Raw genomic sequence first — 27,771 nt, forward strand, 5'->3', positions numbered from 1 at the left:
CACACATGCATAAAAATATAATACATTTATCACACGCTTATACACATATATTACATACATATATAAATACATACATACACACATACACACATCTTATATCCTCACATATAATACATATATCACTTGCTGGTATACACATATCTTACATACAAACATACATACACACATACACACACATATACGCACACACACATCTTTTTTTCCCATCTTTATTAAATTGGGTATTTCTTATTTACATTTCAAATGTTATTCCCTTTCCCGGTTTCCATGCCAACACCCCCCTAACCCTCTCCCTCCCACTCTATATGGGTGTTCCCCTCCCAGTCCTCCCACCATTACCACACTCCCCCAAGAATCCCATTCACTGGGGGTCCAAACTTGGTGGGACGAAGGGCTTCCCCTTCCACTGGTGACCTTACTAGGCTATTCATTGCTACCTATGCAGTTGAAACCCAGGGAGAGTCCATATATAGTTTTTAGGTAGTGGCTTAGTCCCTGGAAGCTCTGGTTGGTTGGTTTTGTTGTTCATATGGGGTCTCAAGCCCCTTCAGCTATTTCAGTCCTTTCTCTGATTCCTTCAACAGGGGTCCCGTTCTCAGTTCAGTGGTTTGCTGCTGGTATTTGCTAATGTATTTGCCATATTCTGGCTGTGTCTCTCAGGAGAGATATACATCCGGATCCAGTCAGCCTGCACTTCTTTGCTTCATCAAATCTTATCTAGTTTTGGTGCATACACACACACACAACACACACACACACACACACACACACACACACACACACACACATATCTGGGCCACATGTGGGGCAGGCTCTGAATGGACGTTCCTTTAGCCTCTGTTCTAAACTTTGCCTCACTATACCAATCCAAGGTTATTCTTGTTCCCCTTTTAAAGAAGGAGTGAAGCATCCATATTTTGGTCATCCTTCTTGAGTTTCAAGTGTTCTGTGCATCTAGGGTAATTTGAGCATTTGTGCTAATGTCCAGTTATCAATGAGTGCATACCATGTGTGTTTTTCTGTGATTGGGTTACCTCATTTAGGATAATATTTTCCAGTTCCCCCCCCCATTTGCCTATGAATTTCATTAAGTCACTGTTTTTGATAGCTGAGTAGTATTCCATTGTGTAGATGTACCACATTTTTTGTATCCACTCCTCTGTGGAAGGGCATCTGGATTCTTTCCACCTTCTGGCTATTATAAATAAGGCTGTGATGAACATTTTGGAGCAAGTGTCTTTGTTGTATGTTGGACCATTTTTTGGGTATATGCCCAAGGGAGGGATAACTGGGTCCTCAGATAGTTCAATGTCCAATTTTCTAAGGAACCTCCAGACTGATTTCCAGCATGGTTGTACCAGTCTGCAATTCTACTAACAATGGAGGAGTGTTCCTCTTTCTCCACATCCTCGCCAGCATCTGCTGTCACCTGAGTTTTTGATCTTAGCCATTCTCACTGCTGTGAGGTGAAATCTCAGGGTTGTTTTGATTTGCATTTCCCTTATGACTAAAGATGTTGAACATTTCTCAGTCATTCAGCATTCCTCAGCTGTGAATTCTTTGTTTAGATCTGAACTCCATTTTTTAATAGGGTTATTTGTCTCCCTGCGGTCTAACTTCTTGAGTTCTTTGTATATTTTGGATATAAGCCCTCTATCAGCTGTAGGATTGGTAAAGATCTTTTCCCAATCTGTTGGTTGCCGTTTTGTCCTAACCACAGTGTCCCTTGCCTTACAAAAACTTTGCAGTTTTATGAGATCCCATTTGTCGATTCTTGATCTTAGAACATAAGCCATTGGTGTTTTGTTCAAGAAATTTTCTCCAGTGCTCATGTGTTTGAGATTCTTCCCCACGTTTTCTTCTATTAGTTTGAGTGTATCTGGTTTGATGTGGAGGTCCTTGTTCCACTTGGACTAAAGCTTTGAACAGGGTGATAAGAATGCATCAATGCTTGAATTACCCTAGATCCCTAGAACAAACAAAACTCAAGACGGATGATCAAAATGTGAATGCTTCACTCCTTCTTTAAATGAGGAAAAAGAATACCCTTGGCAGGGAAGGGAGAGGCAAAGATTAAAACAGAGACTGAAGGAACACCCATTCAGAGCCTGCCCCACATGTGGCCCATACATATACAGCCACCCAATTAGACAAGATGGATGAAGCAAAGAAGTGCAGACCGACAGGAGCCGGATGTAGATCGCTCCTGAGAGACACAGCCAGAATACAGCAAATACAGAGGCGAATGCCAGCAGCAAACCACTGAACTGAGAATAGGGCCCCTGTTGAAGGAATCAGAGAAAGAACTGGAAGAGCTTGAAGGGGCTCGAGACCCCAAAAGTACAACAATGCCAAGCAACCAGAGCTTCCAGGGACTAAGCCACTACCTAAAGACTATACATGGACTGACCCTGGACTCTGACCCCATATGTAGCAATGAATATCCTAGTAAGAGCACCAGTGGAAGGGGAAGCCCTGGGTCCTGCTAAGACTGAACCCCCAGTGAACTAGTCTATGGGGGGAGGGCGGCAATGGGGGAGGGTTGGGAGGGGAACACCCATAAGGAAGGGGAGGGGGGAGGGGGATGTTTGCCCTGAAACCGGGAAAGGGAATAACATTCGAAATGTATATAAGAAATACTCAAGTTAATAAAAAAAAAAAAGAATGCATCAATCTGCATTCTTCTACATGTTGACCTCCAGTTGACCCAGCACCATTTGCTGAAAATTCTATCCTTTTTCCATTGGATGGTTTTGGCTCCTTTGTCAAAAATTAAGTGACCATAGGTGTGTGGGTTCATTTCTGGGTCTTCAATTCTGTTCCACTGATCTATCTGTCTGTCTCTGTACCAACACCATACAGTTTTTATATCTATTGCTCTGTAATACTGCTTGAGTTCAAGGATAGTGATTCCCTTGGAAGTCCTTTTATTGTTGAGGATAGTTTTAGTTATCCTGGGTTTTTTGTTACTCCAAATGAATTTGCAAATCGTTCTGTCTAACTCTATGAAGAATTGTGTTGGAATTTTAATGGGGATTGCATTGAATCTGTAGACTGTTTTTGGTAAAATGTCCATTTTTACTATATTAATCCTGCCAATCAATGAGCATGGGAGATCTTTCCATCTTCTGAGATCTTCTTCAATTTCTTTCTTCAGAGGCTTGAAGTTCTTATCATACAGATTTTTCACTTGCTTGGTTAAAGTCACACCAAGGTATTTTATATTATTTGGGACTATTATGAAGGGCGCCGTTTCACTAATTTCTTTCTCAGCTTGTCTCTGTTTTCTGTAGAGGAAGGCTACCAATTTATTTGAGTTAATTTTATACCCAGCTACTTTGCTGAAGGTGTTTATCAGCTTTAGTAATTCTCTGGTAGAACTTTTGGGATCATTTAAATATACTATCATATCATCTGCAACTAGTGATATTTTGACTTCTTCCCTTCCAATCTGTATCCCTTTGATCTCTTTTTGTTGTCTGATTGCTCTGGCTAGGACTTCGAGAACTATATTGAATAAATAGGGAGAGAGTGGGCAGCCTTGTCTAGTCCCTGATTTTAGTGGGATTGTTCCAAATTTTTCTCCATTTAGTTTAATGTTAGCTACTGGTTTGCTGTATATGGCTTTTACTATGTTTAGGTATGGGCCTTGAATTCCTGTTTTTTTCCAGGACTTTTATCTTGAAGAGGTATTGAATTTTGTCAAATGCTTTCTCAGCATCTAATGAAATGACCATGTGGTTCTAATCTTTGAGTTTGTTATATAGTGGATTACATTGATGGTTTTCCATATATTAAACCATCGCTGTATCCCTGTGATGAAGCCTACTTGATCATGGTGGATGATTGTTTTGATGTTTTCTTGGATTCAGTTTGCAAGAATTTTATTGAGTTTTTTGTGTTGATATTCATAAGGGAAATTAGTCTGAAGTTCTCTTTCTTTGTTGGGTCTTTGTGTGGTTTAGGTATAAGAGTAATTGTGGCTTCACAGAGGGATTCGGTAGCACTCCATCTGTTCAATTTTGTTGAATACTTTGGATAGTATATGGTATGACGTCTTCTATGAAGGTCTGATAGAATTCTGTACTGAACCCATCTGGATCTGGGCTCTTTTTGGTTGGGAGACCTTTAATGACTGCTTCTATTTCCTTAGGAGTTATGGGGTTGTTTAAATGATTTATCTATTCCCGATTTAACTTTGGTATCTGGTATCTGTCTAGGAAATTGTCCATTTCCTCCAGATTTTCACGTTTTGTTGAATATAGACTTTTGTAGTAGGATCTGATGATTTTTAGAATTTCCTCTGATTCAGTTGTTATGTCTCCCTTTTCATTTCTGATTTTGTTAATTTGGACACACTCTCTGTGTCCTCTCATTAGTCTGGCTAAGGGTTTATCTATCTTGTTGATTTTCTCAAAGAACCAGTGTTTGGTTCTATTGATTCTTTGTATAGTCCTTTTTGTTTCTACTTGGTTGATTTCAGCTCTGAGTTTGATTATTTCCTGCCTTCTACTCCTCTTGGGTGTGTTTGCTTCTTTTTGTTCTAGGGCTTTTAGGTGTGCTGTCAAGCTGCTGACATATGCTCTTTCCTGTTTCTTTCTGCAAGCACTCAGCGCTATGAGTTTTCCTCTTAGCACAGCTTTCATTGTGTCCCATAAGTTTGGGTATTTTGTACCTTCATTTTCATTAAATTCTAAAAGTCTTTAATTTCTTTCTTTATTTCTTCCTTGACCAGGATATCATTGAGTAGAGCATTGTTCAATTTCCACGTATATGTGGGCATTCTTCCCTTATTGTAATAAAGACAAGCTTTAGCCCATGGTGGTTTGATACGACAGATAGGATTACTTCTATCTTTCTGTATCTGTTGAGGCCTGTTTTGTGACCGATTATATGGTCAATTTTGGAGAAAGTACCATGAGGTAGTGAGAATTAGGTATATCCTTGTGTTTTAGGATAGAATGTTCTATAAATATCTGTTAAGTCCATTTGGTCCATGACTTCTGTTAGTCTGTCTATGTCTCCGTTTAATTTCTGTTTCCATGATCTGTCCATTGATGAGAGTGGGGTGTTGAAATCTCCTTACTATTATTGTTTGAGGTGCAATGTGTGCTTTGAGCTTTAATAAAGTTTCTTTTATGTATGTAGAAGTGTACTTCCTTATCTTTTTTGATGAGTTTTGGTTGAAAATCAATTTTATTTGATATTAGAATGGCTACTCCAGCTTCCTTCTTCAGACCATTTGCTTGGAAAGTTGTTTTCCAGCCTTTTACTCTGAGGTAGTGTCTGTTTTTGTCTCTTAGGTGTGTATCCTGTAGGCAGCAAAATGCTGGGTCCTCATTACATATCCAGTTTGTTAATCTATGTCTTTTTATTGGGGAATTGAGTCCATTGTTGTTGAGAGATATTAAAGAATAGTGATTGTTGTTTCTTGTTATCTTTGTATTTGGAGGTGAGATTTTTTTTATTAACTTGAGTATTTCTTATTTACATTTCAAGTGTTATTCCCTTTCCCGGTTTCCGGGCCAACATCCCCCTAACCCCTCCCCCTCCCCATATTTATGGGTGTTCCCCTCCCCATCCTCCCCCCATTGCTGCCCTCCCCCCAACAATCATGTTCACTGGGGGTTCAGTCTTAGCAGGACCAAGGGCTTCCCCTTCCACTGGTGATCTTATAGGATATTCATTGCTACTTATGAGGTCAGAGTCCAGGGTCAGTCCATGTATAGTCTTTAGGTAGTGGCTTAGTCCCTGGTAGCTCTGGTTGCTTAGCATTGTTGTTCATATGGGGTCTCGAGCCCCTTCAAGCTCTTCCAGTTCTTTCTCTGATTCCTTCAACGGGGGTCCTATTCTCAGTTCAGTGGTTTGCTGCTGGCATTTGCATCTGTATTTGCTGAATTCTGGCTGTGTCTCTCAGGAAAGATCTACATCCGGCTCCTGTCTGCCTGCACTTCTTTGCTTCATCCATCTTGTCTAATTGGGTGGCTGTATATGTATGGACCACATGTGGGGCAGGCTCTGAATGGGTGTTCCTTCTGTCTCTGTTTTAATCTTTGCCTCTCTATTCCCTGCCAAGGGTCTTCTTGTTCCCCTTTTAAAGAAGGAGTGAAGCATTCACATTTTGATCATCTGTCATGAGTTTCATGTGTTCTCTGCATCTAGGGTAATTCAAGCATTTGGACTAATAGCCACTTATCAGTGCGTGCATACCATGTGTGTTTTTCTGTGATTGGGTTACTTCACTCAGGATGATATTTTCCAGTTCCAACCATTTGCCTACGAATTTCATAAAGTCATTGTTTTTGATAGCTGAGTAATATTCCATTGTGTAGATGTACCACATTTATTGTATCCATTCCTCTGTTGAAGGGCATCTGGGTTCTTTCCAGCTTCTGGCTATTATAATTATGTTTGTGTGCTTGTCTTCTCTTTGTTTTGTAGCAAAATGATTAGTTTCTTGCTTTTTCTACGGTGTTGCTTGCCTCCTTGTGTTGTGCTTTACCATTTGTAGGGCTGGATTGTAGAAAGATATTGTGTAAATTTGGTTTTGTCATGGAATATCTTGGTTTCTCCATCTATGTTAATTGAGAGTTTTGCTGGATACAGTAACCTGGGATGGCATTTGTGTTCTCTTAGGATCTGTATGACATCTGTCCAGGATCTTCTGGCTTTCATAGTCTCTGGTGGGAAGTGTGGTGTGATTCTGATAGGTCTGCTTTTATATGTTACTTGACCTTTTTCCCTTACTGCTTTTAATATTCTTTCTTTGTTTTGTGCATTTGGTGTTTTGACTATTATGTGACGGGAGGAGTTTCTTTTCCGGTCTAATCTATTTGGAGTTCTGTAAGCTTCTTGTATGTTTATGGGCATCTCTTTCTTTAGGTTAGGGAAGTTTTCTTCTATGATTTTGTTGAAGATATTTACTGGTCCTTTGAGTTGGGAATCTTCACTCTCTTCTATGCCTATTATCCTTAGGTTTGATCTTCTCATTGAGTCCTGGATTTCCTGTATGTTTTGGACCAGTAGCTTTTTCAGTTTTACATTATCTTTGACCATTATGTCGATGATTTCTATGGAATCTTCTGCTCCTGAAATTCTCTCTTCTACCTCTTGTATTCTGTTGGTGATGCTTGTATCTACAGCTCCTTGTCTCTTCCTTTGGTTTTCTATATCCAGGGTTGTCTCCCTTTTTGCTTTCTTTATTGTTTCTATTTCCATTTTCAATTCCTTCACCTGCTTGATTGTGTTTTCCTGTAATTCTTTCAGGGATTTTTGTGTTTCCTCTCTAAGGTCTTCTACTTGTTTACTTGTGTTTTCCTGCATTTCTCTAAGGGAGTTCTTTATGTCTTTTTTAAAGTCCTCCATCATTATGATCAAATGTGATTTTAAATCTAGATCTTGCTTTTCTGGTGTGTTTGGATATTCAATGTTTTCTTTGGTGGGAGAATTGGGCTCCAATTATGCCATGTAGTCTTGGTTTCTCTTGCTTTGATTCCTGTGCTTGCTTCTTGCCATCAGGTTGTCTCTGGTGTTACCTTGTTCTGCTATTTCTGACAGTGGTTTGGCTGTCCTATAGGCCTGTGTGTCAGGAGTGCTGTAGACCTGTTTTCCTGTTTTCTTTCAGCCAGTTATGGGAACAGAGTGTTCTGCTTTCAGGCGTGTAGTCGTTCCTGTCACTGGCTTTCAGCTCTCCCTCTGGGCTTGTGTCCTGAGTCCACCAGGCAGGTCACTTGGAGCAGAAAAGTTAGTCTTACCTCTAGTCTTGGACCTGAAGTCGCTCCTCAGGCCTGGGTGTCAGCTCTCCGTGAGGGCAGCAACCAGAAGTGCCTGCCCATATTTCTGAATCCCTGTGCACAGGGGGGCCCTGATGGCACTAGGTGTTTTCCTCTAGAGTCAGAAATGTGGGCAGGTAATAGTCTCCTCTGGTTTCGAACATGTGTCTGCTCCTCTGAAGGTCTAGCTCTCCCTCCCACTGGACTTGGGTGCAGGGAGCTGTTTGACCGAGTCCCTTCATATCTGGGTGCAGTCTGGACCGCAGGGCTCCTGCAGCTTGAGTTCCCCTATCTTCCTGTTCCCAGAGGCCCTATACAGTTTCCTCTTGGGCCAGGGATGTGGACCAAGGTGGGCAGAAGTGGTGGTCTCTCCTGCCCTGCAGTTTCATGAGTGCCCACACATCTGGGCGATGAGCTCTCTCTCCCACGGTGTTTGGGAGCAGGGAGCTGATACACACACATCTTATATCCACATACAGCACACGCAAGGACTAAAACAAGCATAGGCTTTTATCCTACAGTTGCAATATAGTGACCTAGATTATTTAAATTTTGAATTCTTTTTATTTTAGAAAATCAAACTAATGTGTGTGCAGCATAATACACAATGCCCTCAGTGACATCTTTGCTCAAGATACATGCTAATAACATTACATGCAAGTCATTAACCGTGTCAAGTGAATTATAAATAAGCATAACTAGTTTCCTGTTGCGTTGGCTTGGGACTGGACTGTCTGCTTATTTCTGACAGAGAATTTGTGAAGGAATAATTGGTTGCAGAGTTGGAAGTCTTGAAATTAAAAACGAGAAATTCCAGAGTGTTTGAATTTTAAATTTTCCAAACTTACTTCAGATAAATAATTGTGGAATCCAGCCATCCAATACTGAATAAAATTGAATCCCAGGAGACAGGAGAAGGGAGCAAATGAGAGGCTGTGAGGCCTGGCAGGGGACACATCAGCATTTCCAAAGGCATCATCCTTCAACAATGCTAATGAAGCCACCATAGAGATGTCTAGAAACACAAGTTTACCTCAGACTTTTATCTTCTTGGTTACTGTAGTTTTCCTTCTTAGGGTATTGTTGCATTTGCATAGTTTTACCAAGTGTGACTTGGACTTCTGCATCAACATCACTGCAAGTGAAATTTAACATCTGCATGCCAGCCAAGGACAGTTGGATCAATGGTAATCTACCCTTTAGCATAATGTTGTACGTATTGGATATGAATAGAGTCCTTGCCATAATCGAGGTAGAGCTTTGACGATGAAAGCGCTCTGATGTGGAGAGGTAGTCTGTGTGGAAATGTGAGGACAGTCCTACAGAAAGCAAGTGTGACATGAGAGTACATTGATGACCCCTTCAATAGAAGCTGACTGTTGCCCTGGATCCTAGGAGGAGGATGAAAACCTTCTTAGATGCAAAGAATTAAGATTATCATAGTCAGACGTAGGTGGTTAGGAAAGCACCACACCTTTCTGCTGCACGGCAACATGTACAGGTACAGTGTATGTTAAAAGAGGAAGAAGAAGGAAAAGACTAGGCAGGATTAGAACATAGAAGCGGGAGCTGTGATTTATACTAAGGAATTGACACCCACACTCTGTAACTCAATAAGGGAAGGTCTGAAAATACAAAATCACAAGTCAATTCACACACGCTGTAGCAGTGATGCAGGAAGAAATGCAATTCGAATTCTGATTCTCCATTATGCAAGAAATCTACTTTTTTAAGTTTTTAATGTTATTATCCTTCCATCATATTTTATACCCCAACCGTTTCCCCTCACTCCCCTCTTCCTTCATCTTCCCTACTGCCTCCCCTCATCCCAAATCCACCCTTCTGGCCGTCTTCTCTTAGAAAATAGCAGTCCTCCCGGAGACATCGATCAAGCACAGCATAACAAGCTAGGCATGTATCATCACACCAAGATTGGATGAGGCAATCCAGTTGGAAGAAAAGAAGGCCACACGTAGGCAAAAGAGTTAGGGACAGCCCCACTCCCACTTTTAGGATTTGCATAAAGATACCAAGCTACTCAACCATAACATTTACACAGAGGACCTAGGTCAAAACCCTATAGGCTTCCTGATCTCCAGGAGCCCGCAGTTTTTCTGCAAGCCATGTTTTTATTGGGTCCCCGATCCCTCTGGTTCTCTGATGGTTCCTGTCCCTCCTCAGCAGAACTGCCATGCCTAATGCCTAATGTTTGGCTCTTAGGACTCAGCATCTTCTCCCATCAGTTTATAGGTAATCTCTCTCTGGTCTCTCTGATGATGATTCTGCTAGGCTCAGGTCGAAATCCACATACTTCTAATGTTTAACACTAAACATGTTTCACAGTATTTTTACTCATGAACAGTACAAGACTTGCCTGGCATCTGTCACATACTGTTTCTGTGATGAACATAGCCTCATAGTTTGTCAAAACAGAATCACTTTATAAAGATAAGTCTTCCCTCCTCAGACTCAGTTATGTATGTGTATTTAACTTCCAAAATATGGTGTCTGGAAATAGCTCTTGAATGGGAGTAAGTGGTTTGAGAACATCACGCACAGAGGAGAATACCTTTGTGGTTTGAATGGAGAGTAAGATGGGTCACAGTTACCAGACAGCCACGGCATATCACTGCTTGCAGTCTCAGAGTAACCTACTGTATTTAATTAATAGGAACAGTACCCATGTTTACAGCACTGAAATCCTGTTGACATGTGTGAAATATGACTCAACAACAACAAAAAATGTGAATGCAGTTTAAGTTGTGTCTGTTTCAAGATAGAGTTCAGTGACTTCCATGTATCTGTACCAAAGGCATGTAACTGTCCATTTAACAATGCCATGTGCCAAGCACCCCAATTAATCAGTCATTTGATGATCTTATTTCTGAAAATAATTGCTACATTCTAATAATAATTTTGTGCAACTAAACAGAAGATTAATGTTCTCATTATAAAGTTCTCACACTTCAGTTATGCAAGAAAGGGACAAAGCAAGCCAAAGATAATAAACTAAATTGGGAGTATTGGATAAAACGGTGCCTTGTAAGAGGATTTTATTTGTAGAAATGTATGAGTGGTGTTAGATCTGCAAATGGTGGCTCACAGAAATGTATTTCCCTATTGCTTGCTATGCAGCACTCTGAAAATACCCATTTTTGTGTAGTGGAGATCATTGCCAAGCTGATAATAATTCTACACTGGATGCCTGATATAGATCATCTATCTTGATCCTTAATCTACGAGCAGAACAAATATGTCACTTTCCTCATGAATAATCCGTCTGTATCTCATCCTATGAACACTGATTACCATCGAGTGAAACTTAGGGAGGCATGTATAGCTATTTAATGTCTCAGAATATTTCAACCTGAAGTCCTCCTTGGCACGTCAACCTTTATGGATATTAAAAAGCCAAGCCATGGGGCTATACTTTCACTGGGGGAGAATGTCTCATTAACAGCCGTCGAGGACGTGTTATGTAGTAGACACTTAGCAGAGTTATCACAGGTTATGCCCTTAATACTTGAGGGATATAAAATTATTACCGATAAAAATGAACACTGGAGTACACAGAGATTAAATGATTTTTCCAAAAAGGCATATTCATCAGAACATAAAAGGGAACCTCTCACCATGAAGTGTTCCTTTACACCAGTGGGTTAAAAACAATAGGTGATAAATATATTGTTTTAAATGTTGACTTCCTACACATAAGTCACTATTCACTCCCCTTGAGACGGAACCTCTTGCCTCTCACAATTTGAGTGGGAGATTCACTCTCATCTTCTCTATACAAATGAAACAACAACAACAAAAAGCAACTAAGTGGCTTCTTGTTGTCTATAGCCCTATCTTACGTCATGTAGCGTATTCTATTGACACTACCGTTAAGTCTAGACTTTACCATCACACAGAGGCAGATTCTTAACCATCTCCCCTATTTCTTGCCCAGACCGAACATGGATGGCTACTCCACCTACCATCTCCCTAGACACTTTGGGGCATCAGTAGAAGCTACAACTTTCTCTTATCTGAATTTTGGCTAATATCACTCTTAAGGCTCCCTTGTTCCTTCTGACCTGGGCAATACCTACTAAATCTGAAGGTTTTAGTAGTCAGTGAGTAAAAAAAATGAAAAAAAATGTGGAAAGACTATTTCATACCTGTTTAATAGGTTTTCTGCTTCACTTTAATCCCCATCAGGATATTTTCATTCCCTTTTATTATGATATTTGTACAGAATATATATATATGTATATATATATATATATGACTGTCAGACTTTCATTATGTTATATTTGTGATTTTTCAGTCATCAAGTCCATTACCTTGAACAGCTGGGGACAATGGAATTGAAAGAATACTATAGGAGATGAGTGCTCAGGGACATGGTGGCTTTAGAAGGAATAGACACATAGAATCACTGCTTAAAACCTGGTAGCAAATGGGTTCTTGATAAAGAAAAATTTGCATAATCTTATGCTGTATTGGAGAAATTCATATTCAATACCGGAAATAATAGAAGGTTTCCCTGATTTGAGAACACTTGGGAATACCCATGAGAATCAGGGGGTAGCACAAGAGTGGTAAGGTGTTTGATAGAGTCTCCCTGTGAGTGATAGTTGATTAATGTTCAGAATGTGACTCAAGTATATACATAGACCAACATGTTATACTCATTGATCTTTATAGCTTTGTAGACAGGAATTTTTACACAGCTGGTGAAACTTAACAGAAGGCCTGGAATATCATATAAATGAACATAAAGAAAATATCCAGTTGTCAATTTGGGGATGGATACTAGGATGAAAATGCACCTGTGTTTGACATTTTTACTTTACGACTTCTGTTGAGACAGGAAAGCAAGAGAGCAGAGTAAACATAGGAAAGTAGTTGAGAATGGCTTCCTAATGCTGAGTGTAGTGACATCAGTATTATGTATCTTCAGATGCAATGTTCGTATTAGTGCATTATTTTTAACATGTTAATGTGCCTAACTAGAGCCATCACTTCTCTCTTTATAAGTACCAAAACACCACGCTGGATTTCTTAAATATATAAAAGAAAAATAAAATAAGAGATTAAAGTGACCTTAATCAGAATAAAATATGGTGTTTATGCTTTTCATTATGTATCATTTATGCGGTTGTTGAAGTCGGTGAAAGAGAACCAATGGATTCTGTATAAACACAGCCTGATTATTTAATTCTCAACTTTATAAAATATAAGGAAAAAGGTTTTTCAGCACTATTATAATTATAGAAGTGTTAGATAAAATTAGGATGTTATTGGTGATTGAGAGCTTAGTTACTATGGTGGTCATACTGGCTATAATTTTTATAAGAGCTGGCACATATATAAAATCTGAATTTTCTTACTATTTACTCAATAATATCTAGTTATTAGCATTTTACATTTAAATGCCTCTGATATTAGTAAATATTTGAAAAATAAATGGGAAATAATTGGAATATAAGAAATAGGATCCTTAACAGAATAAGGTTTTGCAAATTTTAACTAAAATCATTTCTATCAAAAAGGAAATGTGTGGTTTGGCTTTTGTTGTTGTTATTCTCTCTCTCTCTCTCTCTCTCTGTCTCTGTCTCTGTCTCTGTCTCTCTCTCTCTCTCTCTCTCTCTCTCTCTCTCTCTCTCTCTCTGTGTGTGTGTGTGTACTACTGCTCCATTGCTCTTAATACAAGCAGAGTTTTTCTGATATCTCACCTCTTCCAGAAAGAAAAAAGCTTCATGCTTCAATATTCCTGATACTGAAATACAATGATCTGTTCCTTAACGTCTTTTTAATTTATCATTTATTTATCCATCCAACAAATACTAGCTGAATGCCTGTCAACCACCAGGCATTTATTGCCAGCTTTGTTAAGTGACATACATGTTACAATTGCATAGCCTAGGGTCCCACAGTGGAGTGGGAGGCACTGAGCAAAGCTTGCCGGTTTGCTACATAGTAACAGGAGATGATGAATGCACACCAGTCTGCTTCTCCTCCCAAGGACTCGGGTTATTGGGAGGCAATTGCTAACATGACCTGTCCAAAGTAGAGTGAGTCACTGAGATTCCCAGCCACTATCAGGAGAGGCCAACAGAAACAGAAGAAAGAGAATTAATTTTCACATAAATTGTAATGAATTTGGAGTATGGCTCTCTGCATGTCATAGAAGGCACCAGGGAACGTTGAGCTAGGCAGTGTCTTAGCAAGGAAAGCCCTGCCTGTTTCAGAAGAGATAACAAGGAGTATTCTACTATTAGTTCCTCTCTCTAGTCGTCAAATGGGAATGACGTTTTTTCTTTCTGTTGTTAAAAAAAACAAAAAACCAAAAACCTACATTTTCTCCAATGTGGAGTATCTCAGCTTCTAATTACTAGAACTAGCTCAAAACCCAGGATCTATGAAATGTACATATCTCTATGATCAGTTGGGTGTCGAGGGGATTCTGTAAGGTGTGGTACCTTATAAATTGGTCAGCGCACAATTCTTTCTACCTCTCCAGTGTAAAATGGTCAGAAAGGAACATACTAACTGTTCTAAAATCTATGAGTGTGAAGAAAGGAGACAGTGAAGACTCAGGGGCCATAACAGTTGTGAAATCCAGGTGAGTGGAGATGAGAATAGTGATGTAAGTTCTGATTAGTGCACCTGGCAACTTTGATTCTCTTATATGGGAGTCATGGCAGGTCTCTGGGAAAGTTCCCCTGCATCTTCCTGGGGAGTAAATGTATCCCTGTGCAGATCTGAAGAGAATACATCAACATTTGTCCTTTCGGAGACTTTCAGTTTGTATATTTTCCTTCCTACCGGAGGGTAATCAGAGGTTCAAGGACTGTTCTGGAAATCATAGTGTTGGGCAACCGAAGGGAAAAGTGTGAAGACACCTTAAAATGATATTAATTATGTCTTGCTGTTGAACTATAGAAAAAGCAACTTCATGATAAGGTCTATATTTCCAAATCCTCTTAATCTAGCACAAACCAGAGTCAGCCTCGTTTAGCAAAATGTTCTCTGCCCTCCTTCCTTCTTTTATTTTTCTAACAATATTTAAAACATACATTTTTTTTTACAAACTGCAAGGTAAGCAATGGTGTAGAGCAAAGTTTCTTCTTGTGGTAAGTCTGAAGCTGAGGTTCTGCCCATGGCACAGTCTGTCACACCCCAGGCATTGTCTTCATTCATCGAGCCAGGGCTTGGTCATCACTAAGAAGATTAAGGAACACAAATCCAAGAATAGGAGATTGTTCTTAAATTCGAAATAACCTTGGTTTCTGCATACACCTGCATACACCTTGACTTCTTCATTCTGTGACAAAAGTATATATACCTGGAAAGGTATCTGGGCATGCTCAAGCTGAAAGAATTCCTATGAAAAATACTAGTAAACAAGAGCTAGGCCCGACTCAGTCCATTATGACAGTTAGCCACCATTTTCCTATGGCTCTCCATTATGCTTCTTATAATCTGAAAGAGACAATTCCCTCTTACGTGATTATGTCTTTCATGAGAAACAGTAATCATGTCTTCTTTGTCTTTCTCACAGCTGTTCCTCCTTGACCTCCATTAGCTTCATCAATCCAAATCTTGATGGCAACCCAATGATGTAATACAGTAATAGCACCAGATAGTGTTCAGCAATACGGTCCCAAGACAATCCTCCCAGAAATAGAACCGAGTGTTTATTCAAAGACAAGCTCTTACCAGTATAAGCATTCTCCCCTTCCCATGTTGATCATTAAATCAATTTCTCATGTCTGCCACATGGAGAGTCTCAGAAACTTAACACAATGGCTCCCAGGAATTTGTGGAATCTGTAGGAGAACCCTGAATTTGTTTGTATCATTCCTTTTAAAGAAGTGTTTATTTTCATTTTTAGCATGCATATCTATGTAGGAGCGGATATGAATATATGAATACAGGTGTTTGTAGACTCTAAAAAAGAGCGCCAGATCACCTGAAGTTCTAGTTAGAAGTGGTTGTTGAGCCAACTAGCTTAGCTCGTGAGAGCCTAACCCATGCTCTTCTGTAAGAGGACACTGATTCTGAAGTGCTGAGTCATTGCATCTGCCTAAGGTCACATCATTTCTATTAAGATATGTGTATGAAAGAAGATACATATGTTCAGTTACCGGTTGGTGCAATTAAGCTTTTATGATACAAGGATGAAGAGACTATCTCCCATTCAGATTGTTTTACTAGCTTCTGTGTAAATATTGAAAACAGTAAGGGTGAGCTAAGTAATTTGTATCTCCTTTTGCTAAAATTACAGTTGTTCACTATAAATTGCATCCGGGGAAAACAAACACAATCAACTGTCTCTGTGTTTCTCATTAGTCTCTAAGGTGTAGACCTTGCTTCCTTTCTGTGCCTTTACTCTCATTGAAATCATAGTTTGTTATCTGTTGATATCTAGAGGGTTCTCTTGAAGAATAAGATTCATTTTCATAAAGCACATCATTGTAGTTCCTTCTGTAGTTTCCTTTTACCCAATAGTTGACAAGTATGCCAATCCTCAGATCTTATATACCATTTGATATTTGCTTTGAAATCACTTACTTGTCATCGTGTTTTCTGCCTAAAGGGATTTTGGGTGAGGAATGCAGGTCCTTGATAGAATGCTTGTTTAGTAGGTTCAAACTCTAATGTTGTCAATAATACTAAGATACTTAACTAATTAATTAATATTCAAGTAGATGACAATGGATTATAGCTAATTTAAACCAGAGAATTCTTTAGGCAAAATATGATATTCATAACTAAAGTATAGACTTTTCTTAGTATAGAGCCTATAGTAACAATAAAAATAAGAATTATCAAAACAATAACTTCTAATTCTTTTATATTATTCTTAAAATGTCCAAGCTGCATTATGCCCAAGTTGATAATTACCCTCCTATAGACAATGAACTCCTGTATGTCATAAGTCTGGAGAAGCTGTAATATGTCAACCAATGCTGGGGAAAATCAGTCTGGGACACTAATAGTAAATAAGGGAGAAGCAAATATGCAAAGCTGGAAGCTTAAGCATGAGCGGGAACTAGCTCCTGATAAAATAAGCATGTGGTCATTGTGTGTTTACATGGTAACAGGCTGTGATTGACAAGTGCCAAGAGGAACAAGCAGGGCATGCATGGCTGGACGCTCGTTGGAATGACCAGGAAAAAACTTTCATAAATGGTGCAAGTCATTTACAAACCGGGAAAGAAAGAGCAAACCAGGATGTTTAGGAAAAAGCATTTTCTGCGTAGTAGATCAGCAAGTATGAAGACACTGGACGATAGTACGTCTCCATCCTTTGAGAACTTCCTTTGGCATGATGTACCCTAAACTGAATAAAAAAGTGGGAAGTGGTGGAGCTTCATAACAGATTCTTGTAACAGCTTTGCCTTTTTCCACTTAAAGGACATTGGAAAGACACCTGTGGACTCTGAGTAGAGAACTCAGGTGATTTAACATACCTATAGAAAGGACTGCTACACAGAAAAATAGAAAGACAAAAGCGGGCACAAAAGCAGTTAGCAGGAGGTTGAATCATCTGAGAGCGAAATGGTGAACTCTTTGCCACAGCTACAGCTGTGGAAATGTTGGGACACGTTCAGGTTGTGAACATATTTGCAAGTAGAAAGGAAGAAATTTGCCATTCATGTTGAACATCACACGAGATAAGAAGGAAAACCCACGCGTTGCCACTTAAGTGACACTAACATGCTTCCTTCATTATTAGTAAGATAGATTTGAGGTGGGAAGAAAACTATTTTCATTGCTCAGTTTGTAAAAGTGCACTTTGACAAGCAAATAGAGATGGACACTAGACACACCTGGGAGCAGGGAGAAGGTGCCAAAAAGCAGAGAAATAATGTAGAAGTCATAAGAATAGAGTGGGTGTTTAAACACAGCCACCGATGAGTTCATTTTTTTAGTGTTAGAAAAGAAAATTTCTAATAAATGGATGAGAGTAGGTGGTTGAGAAACGAAAAGTTTACCAAAACAGAAAAACTAAGAAGTGAGTTAGCAACATCTCAAATCCAGGGGAGCATGAAAAGGAGCATAAATGGCCAATGGCGTCACCAGACTTCAAAGAAAAAGACAGTCAAGTGTTATTGTCTTTAAACACATTAGGATTTGCATGAGAATTCTTTCAGGGGAGTTGTGGCAATAGCTGGCTGATGTCATCAAAAGGACACTAGGAAGTGTACTGTGAAAGCTCTCAGAGAGAGGGCTAGTCACAGCAAAGGATGGATGCCAATTGAAGTGTGGTCTCTGACAGGAAAGCAGCTATGCTGTAGGGCAAAGCAGGAAACAACTGTGAGGGAGACATTGTGATCCTCTAAAGAGAAAGAGAACCCAGTGCCATGTGTGTAGTTGTTGACTGTAGACATACTGAGAGGAAGTAAATAAATTAAAAAATTGACAAGTTTATAGGCCAGAAAGGAAGATACATGTTTTTAAACTTGTCAATAGTAAAGGCTACACATCAGATCACCAATGTGTATAGCAGCTTTTGCTTAAAAACAGACTACATCTTTTCTCTCATCAACTTTGAAGTCTTAGACTTGTTTTTGAAGGAAAATTTAATGTGTCAAATAGGAAGGTAGAAGTGAAGACCAACTTAGACATTCCATAAATAAATAAATTGATAAATAGATAAGTAGATGATAGAAAGATGATCATACAATCATAGTACTTCTTATTAGTAATCTCCATTTTAATCACTGAGTACTTCTTTTTATATTCATTTTTATTGGATATTTTATGTATTTACATTTCAAATGTTATCTCCTATCCCTCTCTCCTATTCCCCTTCCTCACTCCCCCTGCTTCTTTGAAGATGCTCCCACGACCACCAAGCCACTCTCACCTCAATGCCCTCTCATTCCCCTACACTGGGGAAATGAGCCTTCACAGGACCAAGGGCTTCTTCTCCTATTGATGCCAGACAATGCCATTCTCTGCTACATATGAGACTGGAGCCATGGATCCCTTCATGTGTACTCTTTGGTTGGTGTTTTAGTCCCCAGGTGCTCTAGGATGTCTGATTGGCTGATATTGTTGTTCTTCCTATGCAGTTGCAAATACCCCGCAGATGCAAAGTGCCCCCCTAGCATAGGATGGTAGAGATTCTTTTATTTGGACTTCAAATTTCATGTGAAGTTCTAGGTTGCTTCTCCTGCTTGCAGAATCATTGATTCCTCTCTACATCTGTTGCAGTGTGCCTGAATACTATGACTATGGTCATGGAGTAAATGAGGATGCCTATGACAGCTACGGTAAGACCTTTTCCTTACTATGGTTATGAGATCAGAATACCCATCTGTCACTGACAACAAAGAAATTATTTCTATATCCACCGCACTGCCCCATTTTCACAGAAGTGTCTGCTACATTGATTTATGTAATTCCACAGTAAGATTTGACTTATAGAACTGGTGCAGAAAATTGGACAGATCAATTTTGATCAAAATTTCAAAAGAAATTAATCACAATCATAGATCATTTCCACAGCATTCATGAGCAGTCAGTAGTGGTTCCATGTTTCAGAATTTCTATTGGCCAGTCTTTGGTATAACCTCGATATTGTGTTTTTCCTTTTGTCACAAAGATAACCATATAATCTACACTTAAAATATTTTAGACTTGAAAATGCAAAAATATTTTTATTATGAAATGATTTCTCAATTATTTTCCATCATATGTAACTTTTAAAATCCAAAATAACATTTTTTGCATGCATTAACAGACAGTGAATAAATTATTAGTCTATAAAGTTGATTTACAAAATGTATTACTGCATTGAGTATCACTAAAAATTAATAATTCTATCCAGCAAATACTTGCTGAATGCTTTGATGGGTCGTGTCTGATTCTATAAAATGTTTATTTAGCAGGTTTGCCTTGAAATGACATTTAGACATTTATAGTCTTGGGGTTTTGCTAAAATTATAACAAGACCTCCTCTTCCTCTGATGGAGAATGAAGAAGACAATGGAGTTATCTATGAGTTAGAAATGCCATGTCATGAAAGTGTAATGCTAGGTCAGGATGTAGAAAGATAACCACATTTGAGTGCGGGGGTGGAGGAGGGGGAGGAAGGCACAGAAGACCAGCCAGGTGAGGGAAAGAAAGCACAGATGGTCAGGTAGGAAAGACAGATGGTCAGGTAGGAGGGACAGATTGTCAAGTAGGAGGGACAGATGGTCAGGTGGGGAAAGGAAAGCACGATGATCACAGAGAATGAAGTCAAACTCTGCAGACCTTACTCATTTCTAGCTTTTCAGTCATCTATTCCCAAGGACAAATTCTGAGCTTTCTGAGCCAGTTCTCTGTGCAAGATTTACCACCACCAAAACATCAGCATTGTTTATTTCCCTGTACTATTTCCCAGCAGAAACTGCCATGGGCTTCTCTCTTCCTAACCATGCACAAGCCCAGAGTAACACATGGCACTCCCTAGTTGCTCAATTTGAGCAGCAAACATTTAGCCTTCTTTTACTGAGGAAGCAAGCTTACTAAAAAGATCCAGTTGTCAGGTCTAAGCTCACCTGGCTTTACATTGGGATGTGACACCTCACCCCTGTATCCTACCATGTAACTAATTGACTCACATGAATCTGGACCTGGGCCACTCTGACTCCATGATTATATTAAGATGCTTATAATCCCAGCAGAGAGCTACATTTCTTTACATAAACCACATGAATTTTGGTAATTTTTGTATATTTATAACAACATATAACTGAAAATAACTTGTAAAACAACAAGAACAAAAATAAACAAAACCATATCTGAATATCTACTATTTGACAGACCACCTGTCCTATTGTTTGGGATCTTTTGTGCTGTACACATGTATAGTCTTTACCAGGATTACAGCTTTCTTCATAATTTTTTTTCATTATAATTCATGCAGCCAAGCCTAGGTTAGATGGTAACTTTTGGTGTCCCCGGTGACTTCTGAATCTGAGAATCATCAAGTCTTCTGGAGACAAGGTCAAATAAGCATTGGCCACTTGCAAAGACAAGAGGTTTGGAGGTTCCAAAGTATAACCAGCTGCTATTTTGCCTGGCAAGGATCCCACATGTATCCATCACTTTCTTGATAGAAATTCAGACTAAAGATGAGGGGAGGTTTCTTCATGCGTAGCATCCAGAAGCAACAGAAAACTCAGCTGAGAATCACTGACATGACTTTGCGCACTGGGAACAATTCAGGTCATAGAGAGTGAGGAAGCACAAGTTGAAACAGCTGTTGTTTTTGGGTGCTCGAAGTTCTATGTCTCCATCTTTTCACCAAAGAGGTCTCCAGAAGGATCTAGATACTATTTTCTCTTGTCCAGTATCATCTGAGACTCAGGAGAAATCCATATCTTTCTGGCCCTGTACACCTTGTATGTCTCTAAGGTGGTTGGTTGGTTTTTGGTGCTTCTGGACCCAGACATCCCAATGGTAATTTAAACCCAGTGAAATGTAAATCTGGGGAACCAAAAACCTACTATTTATTCTTAAAACACACTTACTTTTTGATGCAAATGTTTGTTTTCTTATAAAATGCAAGTGCATTTTCTTGTAAAACCAAGTTCAAGTACATGGACTTACAGAATAAGACAAGCAGAAAGTTTTGGGTGGGGGTGGCATGTAGGGGTATGTGAGTAAGAGATAAGAGGCAGCCGAGGCTTCTTACTGTACTCCTCATTCTCCTGCTTTAGCCTTTCTAGATTAAGTACTCATTGCAATGTTCTGTGTTGTCTCTGAATTCTCCAAAGTCACAATGAGTCCACTCACTTCTTTAGAATATTTTTCAATTCTCAAAAAAAGCCCATTTCTGATGGACTGTCTTCTGGGTTTATTTCATTCTAAGCTGGTCCCCTTCCCTGTGGAAAGTCCTTCCTGGAGCATCATGAAAGACCCATTTGCTTTTTTTTTTCATGACCCAACCATTTGTTTCTCAGGTATGTGACTGAGCTCCAGTAGCTTACTGGCCATAGGATGTCACATTCAGCTGTTTTCAGGACTATTTCCTAAGCCCATGCCTAAGGGAATGTTTCAGTTGGTCACCTCGCTAGGAACAGATTAAACTATTAACCATAACTACCATAGATTTAATGTAGTCAACACCTTTACCCAGCAGGTACAAACTGAGTATGGGCAGAGGTAACAAGTGTGCCAGCATTCACTAGGATGGAATACAGTCATTACTCAGTAATGCAATGCCACACCCAGCAAGAGAAAATATCACTATGACTAATGCTAAATAATAGTTGAGGCCCTCCATATAAATTCTCACATTTTATGTGAACATATTAAGCAATTTATGACAGAGAGGAAGTCAGGGTGAGAGAATATCTCTAAGAGTCCTTTTCTGTTTTTATACATTGTCAATAGTTGGAACTTGACCCAGTGCTGCTACCACATATGGGGGCTTTCTGTGACTCAGGACTAAGCAAAGCCTAAGGAAGCCTAGGTCTAATGTAAATGATTCTGATAGAGAGTATGGGACCTGGGAGTCAGGTTACATTAGAGGGCTCAACTACAGGTCTTAGTAAGGGGGATACAAAGGAGAAGTGTGGGAGAAAAAAATTACAGACATATCTTCCACATGATAGAGTCTCCATCAGCATCCTCTATGTACATTCTCACACATCACCTGCATTTTGAACTAAGGCTGTAGCATTAAGTGATTTTCCTAAATCAAACAATTAACATGAAATAGAATTCCAAAGTGCCTGATTGATGTTCTCTCCCCAAAAATGCTAGTAATGATTCTGGAAGCAAGAAGAGAATCTAGCACTTTCAATCTTGGCATGGTCATCACTACCCATTTAGGTTGAGGTATAAGGCTAAACACACCAGGGCATCCACAGTTCCCTGGGTTCACCAAAAAATAGCTATAATTATCTTCTTCCAACCCTGTCTTTACTTGTCCTAGAGTCAAGCAACATTCTTTGTCCAAGTTTTCACTGAAAGTGATCTATGAATAAAATACAAGCTTAGCTTCTCTGCTTTTATCATAGACGATACTAAGGTGTAGCTTTCTTTGTTCAATCTAATCCAGGATCACCTAACACCAGCGGCCTTCATCCTTCCCCTCAAGATTAGCCCAAATGAGATCAAAGTCATGTAGCCAAGGTATATCAGAGCCATGATCAGTGGTCTGTCTGCCTTGGCGTCTGTGGTGATTTGAATGAGAATGGCCCTGATAGACTCATATATTTGAATAATTTGTTCCTAATTGATAGAAACTGTTTGGGAAGGATTAGGAAGTATGGTCTCTCTCTCTCTCTCTCTCTCTCTCTCTCTCTCTCTCTCTCTCTCTCTCCCTCCCTCCCTCCCTCCCTCCCTCCCTCTCCCCACCCATTTGCTTGTCAAGATGTGGTTCTCAGCTGTTCTTTCCTCCATGTCTTTGTTCCTCTATCAGGGACTTTAATCCTCTGAATCCATAAGGCCAAATTAAACACTTTGTTTTTTAAGTTGCCTTTGTCATGGTTTCTTATCACAGCAATAAAAGTTATTATGACAACCCCTGAGACCCAGCCCTTCTGTCCCCCAAAAACATTGGTGATGACATTGTCAAGGCAACCAGTGGATGGAAAAGTCTCAAGACAACAGCATCATAGATTACATAAACAGGGCTGTTGAGGAAGCCCAGCTAGTTTAAAGGCAGCAAGAGAGTATATTTTGCATATAGGTACTGGTAGGTGTAAGCTTTGTGATGATTTACAAAGTATATTGTTTTTCTATTGCCCCATTATTTCCTGTTTACAAATAGATGGATGCATACCTATTATACCAGAATATAATCTTTATGAGTTTGTACAAAGTTATACAACTTGTAGTGCCATACAAAGTTAGACAACATTATTCATTTAAAAATGTTTATTAAGTGGCTATCATATGTAAGTGTTATTCCAGTGTGTGAAGATTACAAATCTCCTGACACTTTTTTTTCTAATGAGGACATATATTATTATTCATGAAATGCCTTGAGAATTTCAGTGTAGTCATTATTTTTCAAAATTGATGTGTCAGTTTGAGGAAAAATAGCTCCCATGTTTCTTTTATGGAACCACATGCACTGGATTCAGTGCTACATTCGATGATGTGCAGCAGAATGGCTTGTGAAGGGATGAAATATTAGTTTCTAAGTGGAAAAAAATTTCAATCAGGGAATGCAGCAATGAAATGAACCGGTAGTTCTCAGAAGAAGAAATACAAATGGCCAGTGAACACTTGAAAAAAATAGCCAACATCTTTATTCATCAGAAAGATGAAACTTGAAAAATACTTTAAAATTCTATCCCACCCATCAGAATGGACAACATCAACATCGAGAAAAAACTTACTAGTGAGTATGTGGGGAGAGAGAAACCCCTATTCACTGCTGGTGGCAGCACTAACTTGTACAGCCACTATTGAAATACTAAAGAGGTTGCTCAGGGAAATGCAAATAGAATTACCACAGGCTCAATTTGTATCACTCTGGAGTATATACCCAAAGGAATCTAAGTCCTACTACAGAGACACTTGACTCAATATTATTGCTGCCAGACTTACAGCAGCTAAGAGCCCAAGGCAGGATGGCCATCATCAAACAATGACAAATATAACAAATATACATGTAAAGTTTCCTTGAGCTGGAAAGGAAAATGCAATCATGATATTTGGGTGGAACTGGTGATCATTATATAAAGTGAAATAAGGTAAACTTAGAAGGTAAACACACCATGGGGGTGGTGTGTGTGTGTGTGTGTGTGTGTGTGTGAGAGAGAGAGAGAGAGAGAGAGAGAGAGAGAGAGAGAGAGAGAATTATAAAGGAAACCATGAGAAGGGAAGAACTCTTAAATGGAACGTAGGAAAGGACAAAGACAATAATAGTACACATGTCCATAAAGGAGAGGGGGGAACCATTGGGACCAGCAATAGTTGGGAACAAGGACATGAGAAAGGGATTAGGTAAGAGACCAATAATAGACGTGCATGATGATGGCATATGAAACCTATTACTTTGTATGTGGCAATAAAGGATAATTTAAACACAGATTTTTCTCATCATGGTCTGTAAAAGTATTTTCTTCCACGTCTCTATCACCAGGACTATACCATGATAAATGTAGATTTTCCTGTATTTCACATGAATTGTAACAATTGCCTATTGGCATGTTCATTTGAAATTGGCATGCTCTTTTTGAATAATCACAAAATCAGTATGTCCATATCAATCATGTGTTGTAAGAGTAAAGTTCTGAAGATTCTAATACACTCTTATTCTGTGTAGGGGAAAACAGGGCAAGGGAAAATAACTAGAATTACAGTGGCTCAGCACTATAATATCAAAGGCTAATTAAATTCATATATCACGAGAATTCAGATTTGGTATAGTATGCTGTATAGTGGGTTATCAGGATTATATTGGTAATTGTTGATAAGTGGTTCTTTTCTTATGACACTTGGATCCAGATATATTTTCTTTTTTATTATTGAAAACAACTTTCTGAAACAATATGTTCTAAATAGACTTTTCCCCCTTTTAAAACAAATAAGGAAAAAAAATCACAGGAAACACACACAGACACAATTACTAAAAATAAAACATAAAAACACAAAGTAAGATGGTAATATTTACAAATTCAGGAGAAGATTGACACAGATGCCCATTCAAGTCAAACTGTATATACCTCCCATACATTATCATTCATTTCTATCCTGTAGTTAATGAACTGTAGATAGCCTTGTAAGTTAATACTCTTTGTTCCAAGCATATATGTTTCTTCTGGCTTCCATTTTGAATTAGTAATTCCTCCCTCTTCCATTTTGGTTTGGTTTTGTGGTGGATACAGACATTAAACTCTACTGGGTTGAGTTTTCATTTACAAAATGGACAGTCTATTTCCTGGAATACTCCTTTACCCAATCATCAACAATGAGAGCAGATGATAGTAGGTTGGCCCAGATACCTGTCTCCTCATGAGGACAGGAGAGAGAACCAGAAAATTGTGAGTGAGCATCAGAATGTGCTTCCGAAAGGACATTCACAGATAGACTCTCCCTTCCAGTGTTCATGCTCACAGCCGGTTTGAAATCAATAGTAAATATCCAATGCTTCCCATGTAACACTTTATTCAGAGTTTTGTTTAATACATTATAAGTATGTTTTCAATTTGTTTAATTAATACATTATAAGTATATTTTCGATTTGCTTAATTAATACATTATAAGTATGTTTTCAGTTTGTTGCTGGATATTTGGAATGTATGTATTTTGAAAAATGCATACACTGCATAGAATGGCTATATTGAGCTAATTAACATAAATATTACTGTTGCAGTAAATATTAATAAAAGGATCTCTACCATCCCACACTAGTGGGGCAAATGATATCTACAGGGTGTTTTCATCTCAATCAACAAAGCATTTCAACTGCTAAGCTCCCAATCTCCATCCCACGCTGCCGCCAGCTACTCTCTGAGCCCACCAGCCACCCTCTTACAACTGTCTTGCCGCGGACTCTGCTCACATTCCCAGCATCTGCCCCCACCCCCATGGTTACAGTCAAAACTTCCAGTAACCTGTTAAAATCAAAATTCAACAAGCTTGTAATTTATCAATCAGATTTATATCAGTAAATTCAGACTCCATAAAACGTCTGCACAGTAAACTCACAACCAACTGATAATGATATAAACCACCCACCTACATAAGACAAATTGTTCTATAATAATCCATCCCTTAGGAAGTATACATAACTACCTGTGGCCATTTCAGGCCACACAGATCTGGGTTATCCTTCTCTACCTCCATCTTCGTTGTTCTCTTTCTCTCTCTCTCTCCTACCTTCAAAACTCTATGCCCACCTTACTTTTTCACTGGCCAATCACAGGCCTTGCCTTATCTTGTGCCTGCCTTCCACCTGCATAAAGACAATGATCTACATATTACTAATGTGCTTTCTATTGTCAGTGTGTGTGTGTGTGTGTGTGTGTGTGTGTGTGTGTATGCATGCATGCATGTGGTAACTGAATATTTACTGATTTACTGTATAATTTTTAAAAAAATGCAATATCATGCTACATATCCAAGACTAGTTTCAAACTGGATTCAGGTAATTCTCCTGTTAAACTCCCAAGTGGCTGGGATCCCAAGTCTGAGCCTTCATTTCTTTACATTCTGTTCTATCATCAGATGTAAAACATTTTCTCTTTGTGTCCCAGGTTTCACTGCTGAAGTAGGAAATATAAACTGGATATTTGTAGGTAATATTGAATATTAAATGCCTTCCTTGCAACACTATAATACTAAAATGTAAATATAACTAAATATTTAAATGTATTGATTATGAGGATCATGTAACATTTCATGTATTATCCATTTTTATTAAACTAAGATTTGTTACATTTTTATACTGAACTGATTTTTAGAGAATGAATATTTGATTAATAATAATTTAAAATCAGTCTCTGCACATCTAAACTATTTTCTAATTAAGTCAGAATTACTAAAATTACTTTGGATATGTCTGAATAGCCCATAATTCAATGGGGATGTGTTTTAATTACAGGGCTTAGCTACGCAGTGCTTCACATAAGAAACACCGTCTTCATTCTCTGTGAGATTGGCAGCTGTGAATGGACAGCAACATTTCCATCTCAGAGGAAAGAGCTGTTTATTAAAATGTATTTAATGTATGAACTAGAGAGCTAATTATGCATCCATTCGTTAGTAGCATCTTAAATGGCAGCTGTGTGGAACCAAGGCAGATAATATTAATACACTGTCTTGAAATGAATGAAAGCAAGGAGAAATTGGGTGCTATATTTCAATCTAGGGCACCCGAGTGCCGCACTTCAAGTCGATTGCAGAACACGAAAATCCTCATTTTGTGCTGAGGAGAGAGATGATTATTATCCCAGTGTGAAAATAAGCCTGCATTGATTAATCTGTGAAAACAGCTAAAGAAAATGAATCCAACTAGCATTCATGCCAGCCCTGGGATTGAAGA

General features: G+C 38.9%; 1 protein-coding gene across 3 annotated transcripts in view; it reads left to right on the forward strand.

The window, feature by feature from the left end:
• The window catches only part of Khdrbs2 (KH RNA binding domain containing, signal transduction associated 2), a 506,623-nt gene that overhangs the window by 433,783 nt on the left and 45,069 nt on the right, over nt 1–27,771 (forward strand). For all 3 annotated transcript variants that reach the window (XR_015628455.1, XR_015628456.1, NM_133318.2), the window contains exon 8: nt 18,990–19,048. Coding sequence is in view for 1 of the 3 variants with exons in the window: in NM_133318.2 (NP_579852.1) it covers nt 18,990–19,048 (59 nt within the window). In the remaining 2 variants the exon portion in view is untranslated. The remainder of the gene's footprint in view (nt 1–18,989; nt 19,049–27,771) is intronic.

The sequence above is a fragment of the Rattus norvegicus genome, chromosome 9, assembly GCF_021556685.1.
Source record: "Rattus norvegicus strain SHRSP/BbbUtx chromosome 9, alternate assembly SHRSP_T2T, whole genome shotgun sequence".
Lineage (NCBI taxonomy): Eukaryota > Metazoa > Chordata > Mammalia > Rodentia > Muridae > Rattus > Rattus norvegicus.